This window comes from Pipistrellus kuhlii, unplaced genomic scaffold, assembly GCF_014108245.1.
Source record: "Pipistrellus kuhlii isolate mPipKuh1 unplaced genomic scaffold, mPipKuh1.p scaffold_m20_p_37, whole genome shotgun sequence".
Lineage (NCBI taxonomy): Eukaryota > Metazoa > Chordata > Mammalia > Chiroptera > Vespertilionidae > Pipistrellus > Pipistrellus kuhlii.
This window is the reverse complement of record NW_023425537.1, coordinates 3,203,499-3,222,011: the sequence shown is the minus strand read 5'-3', so window position 1 is coordinate 3,222,011 and position 18,513 is coordinate 3,203,499. Positions and strand designations below refer to the sequence as shown.

The following is an 18,513-nucleotide window of genomic DNA, read 5'->3' as shown; positions in this document are numbered from 1 at the left end:
AGCAAACAGTAAACCTGCTTCATTGGGAAGCTGCAGCCTCACACACTCCCAGGGCCGCGGCCTCCTCCGCCCTGTCCCCTCATTCGCCAGGATTACTAGCGGAAGGAAAAACACCGAGAAAGTCCTCCGCTAGCTGCATCCCCTGTAGAGGCCTAGTCAGCCCAGGCAGAGGTCCCTCCACTTTGGGGCATTCGCAGCAGGAACTAAAAGTGACAAGGGGCACAGCCCAGCCCGAGGAAAGGATCGATTGGATAAAGCACACAGACCCGTGGAAGAATTAGGAAATTGATTGGTCAAGGGGAGGGCCCAACAGAAGCCCAGGAAAACCTGGCTGGTGTGGTTCAATGATTGAAAGTCAACCTATGAACCAGGAGGTCACGATTCGACCAGATTAGAATTGATCAGGGCCCATGCCCGAGTTGCAAGCTCGATCCCCAGGGTGGGGCGTGCAGGAGGCAGCCGATCAATGGTTCCCTCTCATCATGGATGTTCTTCTTTCTCTCCCTTCCTCTCTGAAATCAATACAAATATATATATTTTTAAAAGAAGATGCCCAGGAAAAGTTGGGAGATTGGGAAATTGATTGGTTAGTTGGCAAGGGAACCTGGTTCTTCCCGCTTTCTCTCTCCCGGTAAAGCTTTGTGAGTTGGGGGCCAGGCAGCTGCTGGAGGCCCAGGCGGCTAGCAGGAGCCTGAGCACAGCCGGGCACAGACTGTGCCGGCCGGATGGGGACAGGCAGGGACTACACTGATGCCACAGATGGCAGGAGACTGGCCCTCCTCTGGACCTGGTGAAGATGCAGAAGGACGGACAGATGAGAAATGGGCCACCTAGGGGCAGCCTCCTAGTTCTGCCCCAACACATCCCACCGCCACACTCCAACCTCCCATGCGGGGTCCCCGGAAATGCTGTTTCCACCGGCACCGATTCTGGGAATGAGGGGTGCGTGGGGAGGAGCAAAGTAGGGGGTGGGGAGGCGGTCAGCAGGGAGAGGCCAATGGCGGGGGCCCCTCAGGAGGAGGTGCAAGGACAGAGACCTGAACGAGTCAGGAACTCCCAGATTCTGGGGGACCCATGGAGGCACACTCCCTGGAGATTCTTCTGGGACAGGTTTGACTTATCTGCTCTGCCCCTGGAAGGACAGTGGAGTTTCCAGAAAAGCTGCTTCTTCCCAGGAAAGGCGGCTGGAGGAGTGGGCTGGGGAGGGGACATTCTTGAAATTCACGGAAAGGCAGCTGCCACTCTGGTGACAGTCTCGGCACCCTGGCTGCCTCTGGCCTGCCCAAGCTGAATATTCATTAGGCAGAAACTGCAAAGAATCTCATAACCAGGTGGGCTGCCAGAAGCTGGCAACCCCAGGAATGCCCAGGTCTGGAGTCAGATGGGGGAGATGCCCTTTGCTCAGAGATAGAGCCACGAGGCCCACCCTCTGCCAGGGCAAGGCACGCAAGGGGCCTTTGGATCAATGACAGTGGATTGGGAGACACCACCGCCACCCCCCACGCCCCAAGTGCTCCCCCCCCCACACACACACAGGCACAGAGCACTGTGGGAGGACAAACTCTCCCTGGACCCTCACTGCCTTCCAGGCAGGACGTGTGGAATGCCAGCCCCCGCCTCTCCCTGAGACCAGCCCCCCCAGTGGAATGTGCAGGATTGGGGTACTTCCTCCTGGGGCCTTGTCTGGGATCTGGGCTGGGCCTGCAGAACTAGAACATCCACCAGAGACATCAGTAAGCGCGCCGCTAGGGCCTCAGCCACTAGGGCCTCTCACACAGAAACCAAACAAACACTCAGACAGGGAGCTCTGTGTCTGGGGCTGAGCTTGGGGGAAAGGGAGGGGAGGGAGCAGGCAGCCACACAGCCCTCCCTGCCAGGCCCTTTACCTGTTCTTAGCCTCATCCTCACCAGCATCTACTGGAAGTCTGCCAGATGAACTGACAAAACTCCTACCTCCTACCCTTCTAGCCCACAGGGTTCAAGCCTGCCTGCCTGCACAGCCCTCAGCAGAGGCCTGCTGCTGACCACCCACACTCACACACCTACTCACCTACACACACACTCAGAAACACACTCACACACTCACACACACACACTCAGAAACCCACTCTCTCTCTCACACACACACACACACACACACACACACACTCAGAAACCCACTCACACACACACACACCCACACAACATACCCACACACACACTCACATACCCTCACACTCACACACCCACACATCATACACCCACCCACTCACACACCCACACATTCACACACCCATTCACCTACACACTCACACACCCATTCACCCACACACTCACACGCTCACATACCCACACGCTCACACACACACACACACACACACACTCACACATACACACACACACACACTCACAACCATCACTCATTCCCACTCACACATACACCCTCACACACATGCTCATATACTCTCCACACTCACCCTGTCACTCATACATATTCACATACACTCACATAAATCCACACTCACACATACTCATACAACTCTCACTCATTCCCACTCACATGCTCACACATACACTATACACATGCTCACATACACTCCACACTGAGAAAGCCACACTCACACAGGCTCAAACACACTCACATGCTCACACGCACACTCACACACACTCCCCCACCCAAAGCAGCTCTGCCCTCGATGGTTTCTGTAAGGTTTTACTGAGGCGGGGCTCTCCCTCCTTTAAAACAGTAACAGTGCGTTAGCCCACGTCCGCCAGCTTGTAGATCAGAGCGCTGCCTGAGATCACGCAGCTGGGCAGGTGCCATGGAGCCCGGCTCTCTGCCCCCAGGGAGGATCTGAGCTCAGAGGAGAGAAAGAGGTAAACACGGCAGGCGCCTGACAAGAGCAGGTGGCAGGCCAGGGTCAGGGGAGGGATCCAACCAGAGCTGCGGGAGCTCAGGGAAGGAGACCACCCTGAGAGAGGCCTGGGGTGAGCAGGGAGGGCCTCCTGGAGGAGGAGGACTTTGAACAGAGCCCAGGATGAGCAGCTACAACGGAGTGAGGACAAGGAGGTGGCAGGTGGGTGGAAAGTTCCAGTCACAACCGATCCTGAGTGTGTTCAAGCATGCAGTACCCGCTAACTTGTTTAAATCATCAGCTCCCTATGCTGTAGATACCATTGTAGACAGCAATATCCCTATGTTACTGACTAGGAAACTGAGCGGAGCTTACGTAAGCCTAAAGTCCAGTAAGGGGCAGAGCGGGGATTTCACCTTGGAGGCCTGGCCCCACGCCTCAGGCCTAATCCCTGAGCCAAAGGAGAACCTGGGCAGTAATGGCTACAGAGCTGACTGCACTCAGACAAGGAAGGGCCTTTGCAGGTCAGCTCGCTGGATTTGAGTTTTTCTTTCTGAGTCAGAAGGTGACACATGCAAAGTGTCAGATGAGTCAGAGAGCCAGGAGCAGGGTGCCCTGGAGCTGTTGTCCCAGCTGGGTGTCCCAGCTTCATTCCTTCCCTCTGCACCCCCATACTCCTAGCCTTTATCACTTCCACACCAAACAATGGTGGCACCTCCCTCAGAGCTGGTCTCCGGGGCTCTGCCTGCTTTGATGGAGTCACTGCTCACAAGCCTCTGTGGCAGCAGAGACTTGCAGTGTGGGACTCAAAGCCTCTGAGACAGCCTCGCCTGGGAAGTTTGTTTAAAACACCGAGTCCTAGGGTCCTCGCCAGGGCCACCGAATCAAACCCCTGTGGGTGAGACAATATATTTGTGTGTCTGATTCTGGGGCTCACCCAAGTTTGAGAACCAGCAGCCCAAGAATGAGATTGTGAAGCGTGAAGGTGTGAGCCAGACACAAAGATAAATCAGCCATGTCCCGCCGGTGTGGTTCAGTGGTTAAGCATTAATCTATGAACCAGGAGGTCACAGTCTGATTCCCCGTCAGGGCATGTGGCCAAGTTACCAGGTCAATCCCCAGTAAGGGGCATGCAGGAGGCAGTAGGTCAATGCTTCTCTCTTATCAATGATGTTTCTATCTCTCCGTATCTCTTCTTTTTTAGCCAGAACCGGTTTGGCTCAGTGGATAGAGTATCAGCCTGCAGACTAAAGGGTCCTGGGTTCAATTCCGGTCAAGGGCAAGTACCTCAGTTGTGGGCAACATCCCCTGTGGGAGGTGTGCAGGAGACAGCTGATCGATGTTTCTCTCTCATTGATGTTTCTAACTATCCCTCTCCCTTCCTCTCTGAAAAAAATCAATTAAATATATATACATATTACTTTTGGTGTTTTGTTTGTTTGTTTGTTTGTTTTTAAGATAGATCAGCCATGAGAAGCCTAGCCATAGGCAGCCTACTGCTAGCAGGGAAAGGCTGTGCTGGTGTTACCAAAACATGGGGTGTGAAGTAAGAGACCCAATTCCCGGCCTGGTGTGTTCTTTCTTTCTCACTCTGCCCAGCTGCTAAATGCTAAAAATAAAATAAAATAAAATAAAATAAAATAAAATAAAATAAAATTAAATTAAATTAAATTAAATTAAATTAAATTAAAATTAAATTAAAAAAATACTAGAAGGGTCTGAGATTTCTTCTTTTTGCCCGCTAACCAGCTAGCCTGCAGAAGACCCGAGAGGCCTAGGTCAGAGCCAGAAGACTTCCTTACTCGCAACACAGCAAGCAGTTGGCGCTTCAGGTTTGCACTGATTCCTCTTGCCCCACACCCCAAGTAAAGCTGGACCCCGCTGGGGGCTACGTCATGCAATGCCAAGAAACGCCAAGCTCTGGAAAACCAAATCTTTTCCAATGGGCCTGCAAGCAAACCCGTCTGATGGGTCTTTGCTCCAGGAGGAGAAATCCTTGTTATTATACAGAACAGGAGGGAGAAACCGGCCTCTGCTCCTTGGGAGAGGCTGTCTCTCTCCTCTAAGACAACTCACCTTGCAAACACCCCTGGAAAGACAGATCAGAACAAAAGCTGCCCGTGTTGCTGGCTACAAGATGGGCAGACATGCCAAAGGTCCACGGAGAATTATCACCAACACAAAAGAGAGTATCTTTAAAAGAGATGATGTAAAGCTTTCTGTCAGATCACCGGGATGAAAATTCCAGAGAATAGGAGGGATAATTACAAAGGAGATAAGATAAGTAGGCAAGTGATAAGCAGGAAGCCTTTCCTAACATATGAGAACAGCAGAAGGGGAAAATATTGGCAACCTAGATCATGGGCCGAAGGTTAATACCCTTAAGCATATGGAGTTCCTAGAAATAACAGAGACCAACAACCCAGGAAGAAGAGCAAGAATATGAACCAACAGCCCTGTGTTCAGAGCACCGGCCTGCGTACCCCAGTGCCTCTGGGTCTATTCCCAGACAAAGGCACGTACCTGGCTTGCAGATTTGATCCCCGGCCCCACCCGGCCAGGCATATGTGGGAGGCAACAAAATCCATGTGTCTCTCTCACATCTCCCCCTTCCCTTCCCTATCCCCTGTCTTTAAAAATCAATGGAAAAAATATCCTCGGGTGAGGATTAATAGCAAACACACAAAAAGAATAAAGCACAGAGTCTTCAGAAAGAGATATACAAATTGCATTTGGGCATAGGAAAATGCTCAGCCTCACTCCCAATGGGAGAAATGCAAATTTAGACTATTATGCAATCTCGCTTCCTTCATGTCCGATTGGTATAGATGGAAAGAGATGATAACTTATTGTTTGTTGGAATCATGGGGAACTGGACAACCCACACATTCTTGGTAGCAGTAAAATCAGCACACACTCTGTGAACAGTGATTTCCAACATCTATCAAAATTTTAAATCTGATTTTTGACTTAACTTCTCTCACAGGTATTTCTCTTTTAGGTATACTTTTGCACACGTACAACATGACATGATATCCTAGGATGTTTGTTGCAGCTTTATTTATAATAGCAAAATACTAGAAGCACCCAAATCTCCATTACATGACACTCTGCAGCAGAATACAGTGTCACCATCCTAAAAGAATGAGGCAGTGCTCTATGGGGCGGCTCAGTTCATTGGAATGTTGTCTCATGCGCCGCAAGGTTTTGGGTTCAATTCCCCGTCAGGACACATGGTACTTAGGTTTCGGGTTCAATCCCTGGTCAGGGCACATGTGGGAAGCAACCCAATTGATGTTTTTCCTCTCACATCCATGTTTCTCTCTTCCTCTCTCTCTAAAAATAAATGGCACCTCGGTGAAGATTTAAAAAAAATTTTTTTCAAAATATTTTATTAAATGAAAGAAGATTGCAAAGCAATGCATGTAGATGGCTACCCTTAGAGTGTGCGCTCCGGGGAAGAGCGTAGACACACTTATGTTTGCACACGCAGAGGCTCTCTTTAGAAAGCTACACTAGAAAGGGGTAGCATGGGATGCTTCCTGCAAGGGGAGCTGGGAGATTGGGTTCAAAGGATTTAGGAAGACTAGCATTTTGTTATCTGTTCTTTAAATTTTTGTACTGTTTTAGCCAAAAACTATATAAAGTCTTCCAAAACTGTATGTAAATATATATACGGTCTTCCAAAAACTAAATATAACGTACATCTATATATATAAAAGCCTAAGCAACAGAATGACCAAACGACTGGTCACTATGACATGCATGGACCACCAGAGGAGCAGATGCTCAATGCAGCCAACCTCCTGAGGCCCCTCCCCCAAGCTGGCCCCAACGGCCCTGATGAGGCCTGCCAGCCTACCTCCCTTGGCTTCTCCCCCTGGCCAGCCAACCTCCCACGGTCCCTTCCTCAGGCCAGCCAACTTCCTGCGGCCCCAATCAGCCAGTTCGCAGGCCAGGCTCGAGAGGATCCCACTGGTGCACAAATTCGTGCACTCGGCCTCTAGTGTGTTAAATAAACAAACAGACGAACTTGGGCATTCTGATCTGCCAAGAAATTTGAATGGGCTGAGACCCCCAAGTCAGGGCCCAGCAGGCCTCAAGCCCACAGCAGCCCCTCTGGGTCTCCGTGGCTGCAGGTGAGCTCCCTAGGCAATGCCCAGCTTTGCCCAGAGCCACACCCAGGAAGCCTCATTCACACCCTCCTGTGCTCTGAGCCAGGCCCAGTGCCAGGTGCAGAATTCAGAGATGAAAGAGACCTGGGCCCGGCCCCTGGCCAGCTGCCTGTCTAGTGGGCGGGGTAGCGGTGGGGCAGGGAAAGAGCTTTTGCAAATCACTACAAAACGGGTGCTCAGCTGTACCGGTGGTAGCCGCAGTGACGCGTTAGGAGTTACCAGTGACGGTGTTTGGGCCTTTGAGGCAGTGACAAGCCCGGCCTTTGAAACCTGAGCCGCACCTTGGTTTTGAGAGCCCGATTATTTAACCTCCCGGAGCTCCAGTTTCCTCCCCTATAAAACATGGCCTGGCTGTAAGTCATGATCCACTATTGGTTTTACTAGGAAAGCCTTGTCACCCGAGGCCAGTTCTGTAACTCTCAGCGCCTCGGTTTCCTCACCTCTGAAATGGGGCTAATAACACCACTTCAGAGTTCGATAAATAACCATTGTCTGTGAATAACACTGCCTGGCATGGGGTCACGTGGGGGGGGAGGGGCAGGGCTAAATGGAGAACACACCACCGAGGGGATGATGTTATTCAGGCATGGTCCTTTATTCAGGACCATGCCTGAATAGAGCAGTGGCGGGAACACTCAGCAGGGATGCTAACCTGGCCCTCGGCTGGGCTCGCTGGACCTCAGCGGGCAGTATCCCGCCCCTCCACTCAGAGGCCAGCTGCATTGACTTGAAAACAGAGCAGGCACTGGCCTTTCAGCTTTTCCAGGCCTGTTCCCCCAAACCACACCTTCCCGCAACCACACACCCGGAGCGCAGGTGCTGCTCATGTCCTCTCACCCGTGCCTCTGCCCGGCTGTCCCCTGCACCTGCAGGCTCCTTTCCTGGGCCTTCACACGTCTACACCCTGCCCCACCTCCAGCGCCCCCTGCGGTAAGCAGACAGCGGCCCCCCGGAGACGGACCCATCCTAACCCCCCAGCCTGTGACTATGCACCTTACATGGCAGGAAGGGACTTTGCAGGTGGAGAGATGGTCCTGGGTTTTCTGAGTGGGTCCAGGTAACCACCAGGGTCCGTATAAGAGGGAGGCGGGATGGTCCAAGTCCGAGAGAGGAGATGTGACCGGGGAGATGGAAGTTGGAGGGATGCACTTTGAAGGAAGGGGCCACAAGCCAAGGAATGCAGATGGCCTCTGGAAGCTGGGAGAAGCAAGGAGACAGGTTCTTCCCTAGAGCCTCCAGAAGTTAACACTGTCCGGCTGACCCTTGAGACCCATTTCAGATTTCTGTTGTAAGCCACGAACTCTGTGGTAACATGTGACACCAGCCACAGGGAACCAATACACCATTTTTCCTTAAAGCCTCTACGATCCCTAGCACTCTCCCCACCCCAGCTCCTTCCCTCCTCCGAGCCCACCTGGTGCTTTCTCGGAATCTCTCCGGGCTGTCCTCTCCCCACCCGGTGAGAGTTGGTTGGATCTTACCTCCTCTGCTAGATGATGAACATCTTTGCGGGCAGGGTCTGCTACTCATTTGTGTGTCCCCCGTGGCCCTAAGAATTCTCCCAGGTCCACTGGATCCATTCTCTCTCTGCTGGGAAGGCTGGTCTCTGGCCAATGGGAGTCAGCTGCAGGAGATGGATGGGAAGAGAGACTGAATAACTATTCCACTCACAGGCCAGCTGTGGCCACTGGTCCTGTGGGGCAGCACTCTGTAGCTCCCATCACACTGCTCCCTCCTCCTGTGTCCCTCCAGGCACAGGTCCACCCTTGCTCCTCCCCAGGCACATCCAGACTTCTGTTCACACTCCAAAAGCCTTCTCTAAAACTCAGTCCGTTTGCCCTGAGAGCCCAGAACATCCTGTGGGCAGCCTGGCCCATGCAAGTGTGGCTCACAGGTACTAGTACTCATGCGGATACTGCCTCCGTCTGTCTGTCTGTCTGTCTTAGATGGTGACCTCACAGGGGCTGAGAGAGGCCCACAGGGCCTTCTCCTCCACCTCCAGCTGTACAGGCGGGAAGAAAGGACTTAACAAGGGGAAGAAGCCGAAATCGGTTTGGCTCAGTGGGTAGAGCATCGGCCTGCAGGATTGAAAGGTCCCGGGTTCGATTCCGGTCAAGGGCACGTACCTTGGTTGCCGGCACATCCCCAGTGGAGGGTGTGCAGGAGGCAGCTGATCGATGCTTCTCTCTCATCGATGTTTCTAACTCTCTATCCCTCTCAATTCCTCTCTTTAAAAGTCAATAAAATATATTTTTTTTAAAGGGGGGAAGAAGAAGAGAAGGGGAAGGGGCAGCGGGGGGGGGGGGGAGCAGCCTCATGCCTCCTCTGAACCTCTCTGCCCACGTTGAGAGGTCCCAGGCCACATTTCTCCTTTGGCCCCACCCCAGCTCCTGGGGCAGCTGGCCCCACGCCAGGCCCTCCCCTCCTTCCCTAGGGCTGCCTCCCTGCCTGTTAGCCTGGTGCCTGGTGCCTCCAGGCCCAGCCACCCCCACACTCCTTCCCTTTCTCCACATTATCTGAGCTGGTGAGTGACTCACCACACAGCCCTCACGCCCTGCCCCGCCACTGACCCCACCAGACCCAGCTCCGCTCAGTTCTGGCTCTGCGCTGGCTCCCACAGCCGAGCGCTGCCCGCCCGCCCGCCCCACACTCCGCACCCCCACAGTCCGGCAGCTCCCCCTCCCCACCCCAGGGGAGCAGGGCAGGGCTCTGGTGTTCCCACATTTACACCAGCTGCTCTAGCGCAGGCGCCGGGGCAGAAATTCGTTCTCTCCGTTTCTTACAACCACCTTCAGGGAGGATGGCCGCCACCCACGCTGCAGAGGAGGAGACTGAGGCCCAGAGAGGCCCAGTGCCCGGCTGCAGGCCCTGTGGGCAGGTAGCAGCAGAGCTGGCCCCAACGCCCCCCTGCCCTCCACCAGTTCACAGCGCAGGGGCATGCCCCTTGTGTGAGGGCCTGGGCTGTAGAATAGGAAGCCGGGATCCAGTCTCGGCTCTGTCCTAGCAGCTGGCTGGCCTTGGAGGATCCCTCAGCCCCTAGGAAACCCTCTCCCAGACCGGTGACTGGGCAGTGATCCCACATACCCCCTTCCCAGGCCATTCAGAGGCTCTGAGAGTAGGGGTTTGCCAGGTGGATAGAGGCCAGCACCTGGGCCACGGGAAAAGGTGGTGGTGTCCACTTGGGAGCCGGCCACCGCTTCCTTCCCAGCAGGCTGCTGGCCACGCCCTGCCTTTTGGAGCTCCGCCTGCCACCAGTAGCAACCTTCCTCCTCAGCAGGCCCAACTAGCCCTGCCTGGGCAGGAGCCATCCAGAGCCTCGCCAGCTTGGTGCCACAGCGCCTCCTGGAGGCCACGCGGGACTAGCAGCCCTGCCACCAGGTGGACTCCCTGCTACCTCCCCTGCTTGTTGCTGTACCCCTGACTCTGCTCAATTCTGACCAGAGAGGAGGGTCAAGGAGAGGTGGGGTGGGTGGGGAGGGGCTGTCTGGGCAAAGGCAGGCCTGCCATCCAGGCTACTTTCTTTTTCAGGATTTTTTAAATTGATTTTTAGAAGGAGAGGAAGGAAGGGAGAGGGAGAGAGAAATATCCATCGGCCGCCTCCTGCTCACCTCCTACTGGACATCCAACCTGTACCCCGGCCATGTGCCCTGGCCAGGACTTGAATCGGCAACGTTTCAGTGCGCCGGACGATGCCCAATCCACTGAGCCACACCTGCCGGGGCTCCCTGGCCCTTCGGCAGACAGCAAACCTGCATTGAGCTGAGAGTGGTTTAAGGACCCAGGAGGGCTAGACGTCCAAAGACCTGGATTCTAGCTGTGTGGCCTGTGCATGTCAACAAGGAGTGAAGGAGGCTTCTTCCACCTCCAGCTGTACAGGCGGGAAGAAAGGACTTAACAAGGGGAAGAAGCCGAAATCGGTTTGGCTCAGTGGGTAGAGCCAACAAGGAGTGAAGGAGGCTTCTCTCCAAGGAAAGGACCCGCCCCACCCTGGAAGTTGCAGTTTATCTGCCAGTTTCCTCCTGTGCGTGTGTAAAATGGCCACCAGGGGCCACTGCTGCCACGGCTGTGGAGGAAGCTGGAGCTGATGCAAACTGCCCACACCTTCCAGGCTGACCTCCCTGCCCCACCCCGTGTCAGCCCAGCCTCCCTCCTCCTTGACATGCTGGAATCACACCATAACCCACACGACTGAATACTTCCCGGAATAGACCAGCCCCCTCCATTCAGTCCATTGGAAGAAGACTTTAGTGGGACCCCTGGGATCCTGATACATGCATAGACCCAGAGCATATATCAAGGGAGACCGAGAAACATCCCTAAATTCCTCGCAAGGGGTTGAGGCAAGATGCCGGAGGGAAAGCCCACCAGCCACCAAACCCCATGCACATGGGCTCAAATCCAGGAGGGCAGGGAGCCCCACACTTCCTGTCGGTCCTTAGGTCAGACACTAAGCTCTCTAACTTCAGTTCCCTCCCAGATCCGCCAGATGGGAGGGTACACTTTGGGGAGAGGGAGGGTACACTTTGGGGAGAGGGGTCAGTGTTTGGACTGAGGACTGCTGCCCTGCACAAACAGCAAATGTGGGCAAGAGGCTCAGAGCAGCCTCCCAGAAAGGCCACCAGGGGCCGCCCAGCCTGGGCACTCTTTCCCTTCCACCATTCCAAACTTCTTCCGGTGTCTTGGTAGTGCCAGGCTGGCTCTTACCTCCATGCCTCTGCGCTCGCCACCACCCATTCCCCCACCGCCGCCATACCTCCGCTCGTTCCCCCTTCCACCTGCATCTTCTAATCCTAAACCTGATCCTCATCCACGTCCGGATTGGGATCCCCACTGAGCTCCTTAACCTGAGCTCGCCTACCACTGCCCTCAGCTGTGGCTACAGGTGGTTTGTGCTCACATGTGTGTCCCTGGTGGGTGGTGAGGTCCAAGTTTGGCTCATTTACTTCCACCTTTCCCACTGGATTTGGTCACAGCAGTTTTGGTTGTTGTTGTTTTTTTGTCTTTTTGTTTTGTCTTTTTGTTTTGTTTTTTTGGAGGGGGACTATTTTTATATTTACTAACACCCGGGAATATATATTGAAAACTTCAGAGGCCCAGAGAATACCAGAAGGGGATCCTGTTAGGAACTCTAATGAAGAGGATGCTTTGGCAAACCTCCTCTCCAGCCACACTCACACACACACACACACACACACACACACACACACACAGTTTTTGCTCCCCATATGTGACTATTGGCTATGGGGTTTGAATTTTCTTTTGTTTTCTCTGTATTTATTCCAGGCATCCATCAGGGCTGGCTGAAGCTCCCTTGGGAAATCTCAGAATGTTCTGGTCATGTCAAAGGGAGTGGAGGGAAGGGATGCGGTTGGTCCATCTTTGGCCCTGAGAGAAAGGAGGGCTGTCTGGCCCTGTGGCTGAGCACATGGTGTCACCAGGGATGGATGTGAGACCCCAGGGATTCCACGGCTCAGAAAGTCTATGGCACCATCTACACAAATGTCTTAATTCCTGCATGTCCCTCCATTTGTCCCACACACCGGAGCCCTCTAGCAAGAAGATGGAGGCTCAGAGACAAGAAATAACTGGGAAATGAACACACTCTTCTGAGTCTTCTCGCTTCCAGAGAAGAGGATTTCCAAAGCTTGCCTGCTCTTGGGATATGTTCACCTCTGCCCTCAGCCGGTGCTCTGTGATTACTTCAGTGGGCATGCGGCGGTCAGGGTGGGCTTGAGAGTCAGACCCCTCCAGACCCTTTGTCAGCTGAGCTCTGGCATCTGTCTGGGCCTCAGTTTCCCATCTGTGAAGTTGAGTGGTTGTGGGATTTCAAGTAGATGGCTTAATCAAAGTCTGAGCACAGAGGAGGTCCTGATGTAATAATGACAAGGGTGGGGTGAAGTGGAGCATGATGATGAAAGGAGAATTATAATTGCTATCAATGGAGAGAAGAGGGGACCCATTCTCAGCTAGGGGGCGGGGAACCTCACCAGTGACCGTATGATGCACACACGGGGAGCCGTTGAAGCAGTGACACAACCTGGCCCTTGTGGTTACTTGGAGAAAACAGGTGCAGGGGGTTTGAAGGTTGACACTCCTCAACACCAATGCAACCTCCCACCAGACTGGAGACCACGTGTCTTCTTGCCAGACTCGTCCTCTCCCAGGAGGGGATTATCTGGAACGAAGATGGCGGGCAGTTCTTCCAAGAGAGCCCTGTTCCCCACCACAGGTGAGAGTGGAGGGGGTACGGGCTTATCTGCAGCCCTTCCATCTTCTCATTTCACTGAGCAAACCCTTCATGACATACTCGCCACCAACCCTCACCAGCCCCTCCTCATACTCTGCACTGTAATGTGTTCCAGGACCTTCACCGGCGCCACATTCAGTGTCACCTCCAGGCCTTTACAGATACAGTTCCCTGTGCCCAGAACACTCACCATCCCCAACCCACACACACACACACACACACACACTCTCTCTCTCTATCAACTATCACCTGCATAAAGCCAACCCATCATCAGATCTTGTCCCAGCACTTCCTCTGTGGAATGTTCCATGAACCCCAAGCCTGGGTGACACACTCCTGCTGTGTGCCCCCAAACCCTTGGAGTGGAAGTCAGCACCCTGTGCTGTGGTTGCTGTCATGGGTGGTCTCCACTAAGAGACCCTTAACGACAGAGCCTGTATCTACCTGGGTCGCTGTTGTAACCCCAGCAGCTAGCTGTGTTCGTTGGGGGCCTGCAGGCACAGAGCAGGCCTCCCTGAGTACGCAGTGAATGAAGGTGTCAGTGGCTTGGCAAGGTGGACAAGGGCTGTACTTGGGACTCCTGATGAGTGGGGAGCTCAGAGGAGCTGACCTTCCTCTAAGTCCCCACCCTACCTGTGGACCTCAAACAGGTGTGACTCTTTCTCATGGGTTTTGTGTTTCCTTGATTCACTTCCCTTCCCTGAGGTTTCCCTCTGTCTTGGAGAAATTTTCTGCTGACAATGCCCAGCGCGTCCTAGCCATGCTGAGAGGAACAGATGAATGGATTGCGGCTTGCTGGGTGTGGCCTGAGTTACGGTGAAAATGGCATGTCCCTAAGAGTCAGGGCGCTGGGGGTGGCCAAGATGGATTGAGAGATTTATGGACCAAGTTCCCGGAAGCCAGGAAGATCGGAGCCATCTGGGGACGTCTGAGTGTCAGAACCAGATCGTGTTGGGGCAGAGAGACCTTAGTGGCCACCCTGTCCAACACCCTCATTCCTACCTTAGTTAGTCAGCCACACATTCCCAACAAGCTCAGACCGAGTGACTTCACAGGGGACACAGAAGCCAGAGAGCCCAGATCACTCTTAGTTGGTTGCAAGGTTGTTTCTTGCTCTTCGGAAGCCCATCTCTGACCTTGGAAAGAGCTAAAATTGGTAGAGGTCAGATAGAAGGTGCTAGGAGGCCAAGACTTAGAGCCAGGCCAACTTTGGGCCAGTTACTCCCCTTCTCTCTCTCACACACATCTGTAAATTAACGCAACAGCATCTACTTCTCATAGTTGTGAGAAATAAATAAGATGACGTACGGAATCCATCAGGAGGCCAATCAGCTTTCCCATTCCTCCTTCCCACCTACACCGTCTCCTCCAATCACCGACTGCACTCGCCACACCATTTAGCAATGACCAGTCTGCTTAACTGCCTCCAGCACTAGATTGAGTGCCCCAGGGAGAAAGAGACCTCGTCTGTTTCGTCAACAATTTTATTTATTTTTATTTTTATTTTACAATATATTTTTATTGCTTTCAGGGAGGAAGGGAGGAGCGAGAAAGACAGAAACATCAATGATGAGGGAGAATCACTGATCAGCTGCCTCCTGCACGCCCCACACTGGGAATGGAGCCCACAACCTGGGCACGTGCCCTGACCAGGAATCAAACTGTGACCTCCTGGTTCATAGGTCGATGCTCAACCACTGAGCCACACTGGCCAGGCTTATTTATTTTCAACCCCTGACAGATAAAAGGAACTAATAAATACTAGTTGAACGGATGAACAGATAAAATTAATGATCCGAAGAAGGGATTAAAAGAGATGGAGACCCCAGGTGGATATGTTGGTAACCAGGCAGTGTTGAGACGGCCACCCTTGCCTTACCTCTCCTCACGGCATCTTTGATGTCACACTGCACTGTACCTCCTGGGTCTTACTTGTTGCTGGTGGTGGTTTGTTTCCTTGAACTTTGCTATCAGTATCATGAGAATCCCCTCGGGTAGTCCAAGTTGTTCCAAGTTTAGTGAGAGGAGCAGAGCAGGGAACAGACTTGGTTCATGTTTGGGCCTGAGACAGGGAGAGAGTGGCAGGGCCCCGGGGCCAAGAGGGCCAGCAGCAGCCATGACATGTAGGAGAGACTGCATGGAACGGGAACTCGGGGAGATCAAAGTGTGAGATTTATGAGTGTCAGAATAATAGATGTTGGAGCCAAAAGGATGTTCAGAGACAGTCCCGCTGTCACTCTCAGTCCTCCACACTCGACTCATTTACTCTTTCTCCCTTGGCAGACACAGATCCCGGGCTTCTAGGGTGGGAATCCAAGGCCCCAGGAAAGGAGCCACACATGTGAAGTCATTTTTTCTCACTTCTTTGTATATCATTGCTTCCCACAAAAGGCATTTCTGACGAGCCTCTGCTGAGAGGATTTGCTCATCTCTGTATTCAGTGGGGACTTACTACTCACCGGGGCCAGAGAGGGCAGGAAGAACAGCAGCTTCGGAGCCAGGCCAACCTGGAGTTGAGTCTCTGCTTGGTCACTGCTGAGCTGTGTCACCTCAGACAAGCTACTTACCCTCTCTGTGCTAGAGTTTCTTCATCTATAAAATGGGCATAATAACCCCTCCTTCATTGGATCAGACTTCTCAGATTGAAATCCTGCTTCTGCCCCTTAGAAGCCATATGATCTTTTTGGCAAGTCACTTTTTTAAAAGAATAGTTTATTATTATTGATTTTTTTTGGGGGGGGTGGAGAGGGAGAGAGAGAGAGAGAGAGAGAGAGAGAGAGAGAGAGAGGTGAGAACATAACATCAATAGGCTGCCTCTTGCAGGTCCCCTACTGAGATCAAGGCCACAGCCCGGGCACATGCCCTGACAGGGAATCAAACTGGCAACCTTTCCTTGCATGGGACAATGCCCAACCAACTGAGCCACACTGGCCAGGCCTGGCAAGTCATTTAATCCCACTAATCAAGTTTCCTCTTGTAGGAAATTAAAAAGGAACAGCATCAGGAGGTAGTTGTGAGGACTATATAAGGTAACACATGTATAAAGTGCTTAACACAGTGCCTGGCCCAGGGGAAGTCCTGAGAAGGGGACTGTCCCCTCCTCCTGAGAACAATTGTCCTTATTCTTGGGCACCCAGGTCTTTGGAAGGAAATTTTCCATCCGATGGCTGTGCCTCCCCAATCTACCAGCCAGAAATGAGCTTCCCAGCTGCCCCTGCAGCCGGGGCACAGGCGCGTGGCCGGGCTCGCCCAGCCATTATCATACAACCATTATGCATTGCCCAAGCCTGCAAGCTGGCAGCTAACGTCCCGAAGGCGGTGCCCCACGGGATCCACTCTGGCAGGAGTGGCCCCAGAGTCACCCGGCTTCTAGAAGCAGCAATGCCAGGGGCTGAGCAGCGGCATCCGGTGGCAAGTGCCGCCAAGTCTGTGCCCGCAGAGGGTGGCAGGAGTGGAGCTTGCTCCGGCTGCACAGCCTTCAAGCCTCGTTCCTTGCGAGTTCTTCCTGGAGCTTCTATGACTTACCCGACATCCCTTGACAAGCTGGCTTCAGAGAGTGGGCTCTGGTCTTTGCAGGCTAAAACCCCGATTGATACAGGATTTCGTAAAAGAAGGGATTACAGGCGAGGAGAGACCGAAGAAGTCTCTGCTTGGGTGTCTGTCTTCGTCTTGTAGGGGTGTCATAACAAAATACCGCACACTGGGTGACTAAAACAACATAAATGTCTTGTCTCATGATTCTGGAGGCTAGAACTCCAAAATCGAGGTGTCGGCAGGTTTGGTTTCTTCCGAGGCCTCTCTCCTTAGCTTGCAGATGGCCACCTTCTTGTTATGTCCTCCCGTGGTCTTTCTCTGGTGTCTCTGTGTGTCCAATTTCCTCTTCTTATACGGACACCAATCAGATTGGATTAGAGCATTTTGATTTAATTGCCTCTTTAAAAGCCCTTTCTCAAAAAAAAAAGAAGAAGAAGAAGAAGAAGAAGAAGAAGAAGAAGAAGAAGAAGAAGAAAAGAAAAAGAAAAAGAAAAAGAAAAAGAAAGAAAGAAGAAAGAAAGAAAGAAAGAAAGAAAAGGCACATTCTGAGACACTATGAGTTAAGGCCTCCACATATGGATTTCAGGGGACATGACTCAGCCCATAGCTGTGCCTTGAAGACATTGTAAATTCAGAATGTCCAAAATGGATTCATCTTTCGCCCCAACAGCCTCTACTCACAGCCTCGCCATCTTATTGGGTAACAACTTTTCTCATCCAGCTGCTCAGACAAAAAGACACAAAGTGCCTGCCAGCATGGGTCAGTAGTTGAACATCAACCTATGAACCAGGAGATCATGATTTGATTCCCAGTCAGGGCACATACCCAGGTTGCAGGCTCCGTCGACAGGGTAGGATGTGCATGCAGGAGGCAGCTGATCAATGATTCTCTCTCATCACTGATGTTTCTATATCTCTCTCCCTCACCCTTCCTCAAAAAAAAAAAAATAAAAAAAAAAAAAAAAAAAGACACGGAGACATCTTGACTCCTTGCTTTTTACACAGACAAGAATCCTGATAGTGCCACCGTTAAGTTATGTCCAGGATCAACCACCTCAGACCCTCCCCACTTTGAGTGCCATCATCTGTTGCCTGGATTACTTCCCTCCAGACTGGTCTCTCTGCTTCTATCCTTGCTCCCTCGGCCTCTAACCAAACAGTAGACAGACAGATCCTTTTAACATGTAACTTAGATGGTGCTGCTTCTCCATGTGAAATCCTGTGTGTTAGTTGCATTCGCCAAGGCTAGCTGCTGTAGGCACCTCGAAAACCTCACTGGCTTCATGGGATAAACGCTTGCACTGGCTCCAGTAGGAACCGGTGTGGTGGCTCCTGGTTGTGCAGGTGTCCTGAATCCTCCCCTCCAGGCCATGAACTTGGCACCCAGCTCCTCTGGCCTTTGCCTTCCTGGGGCCCTGAGCTTACCATTGTGCTTTCAGTGGTTCCCATTTCACTGAGCGTAAAAGCCAAACTCCTTAGAGGGACCACAAAGCCCAGTGGGATGCAGCCACCCCTTGCCTCTCTGGCCTCCCCTCCCACTACTCATTCCCTCATTCACTCACTCTGCTCCAGCAACACTGGCCTCCTCACTTGTCTTTGAATCTATCATCTATGTTCCCACCTTCGGGCTTTACTCACTCAAGCCTCGTGCCTGAGTCATCACCCATCACATACCTGCCTCCCTCACTCTGGCAAGTCATTGCTGAAATTTCACCTTCTCGAT

General features: G+C 52.7%; 1 protein-coding gene across 1 annotated transcript in view; it reads right to left on the bottom strand.

The window, feature by feature from the left end:
- Positions 1 to 9,212: 9,212 nt before the first annotated feature.
- The window catches only part of LOC118702084 (keratin, type I cytoskeletal 14), a 35,450-nt gene continuing 26,149 nt past the window's right edge, over positions 9,213 to 18,513 (bottom strand). The window contains exons 10-11 of the mRNA XM_045570776.1: positions 15,508 to 15,513; positions 9,213 to 9,225 (exon numbers count right to left, since the gene is read on the bottom strand). Coding sequence (XP_045426732.1) covers positions 9,224 to 9,225; positions 15,508 to 15,513 — 8 coding nt within the window. The 3' untranslated portion in view covers positions 9,213 to 9,223. The remainder of the gene's footprint in view (positions 9,226 to 15,507; positions 15,514 to 18,513) is intronic.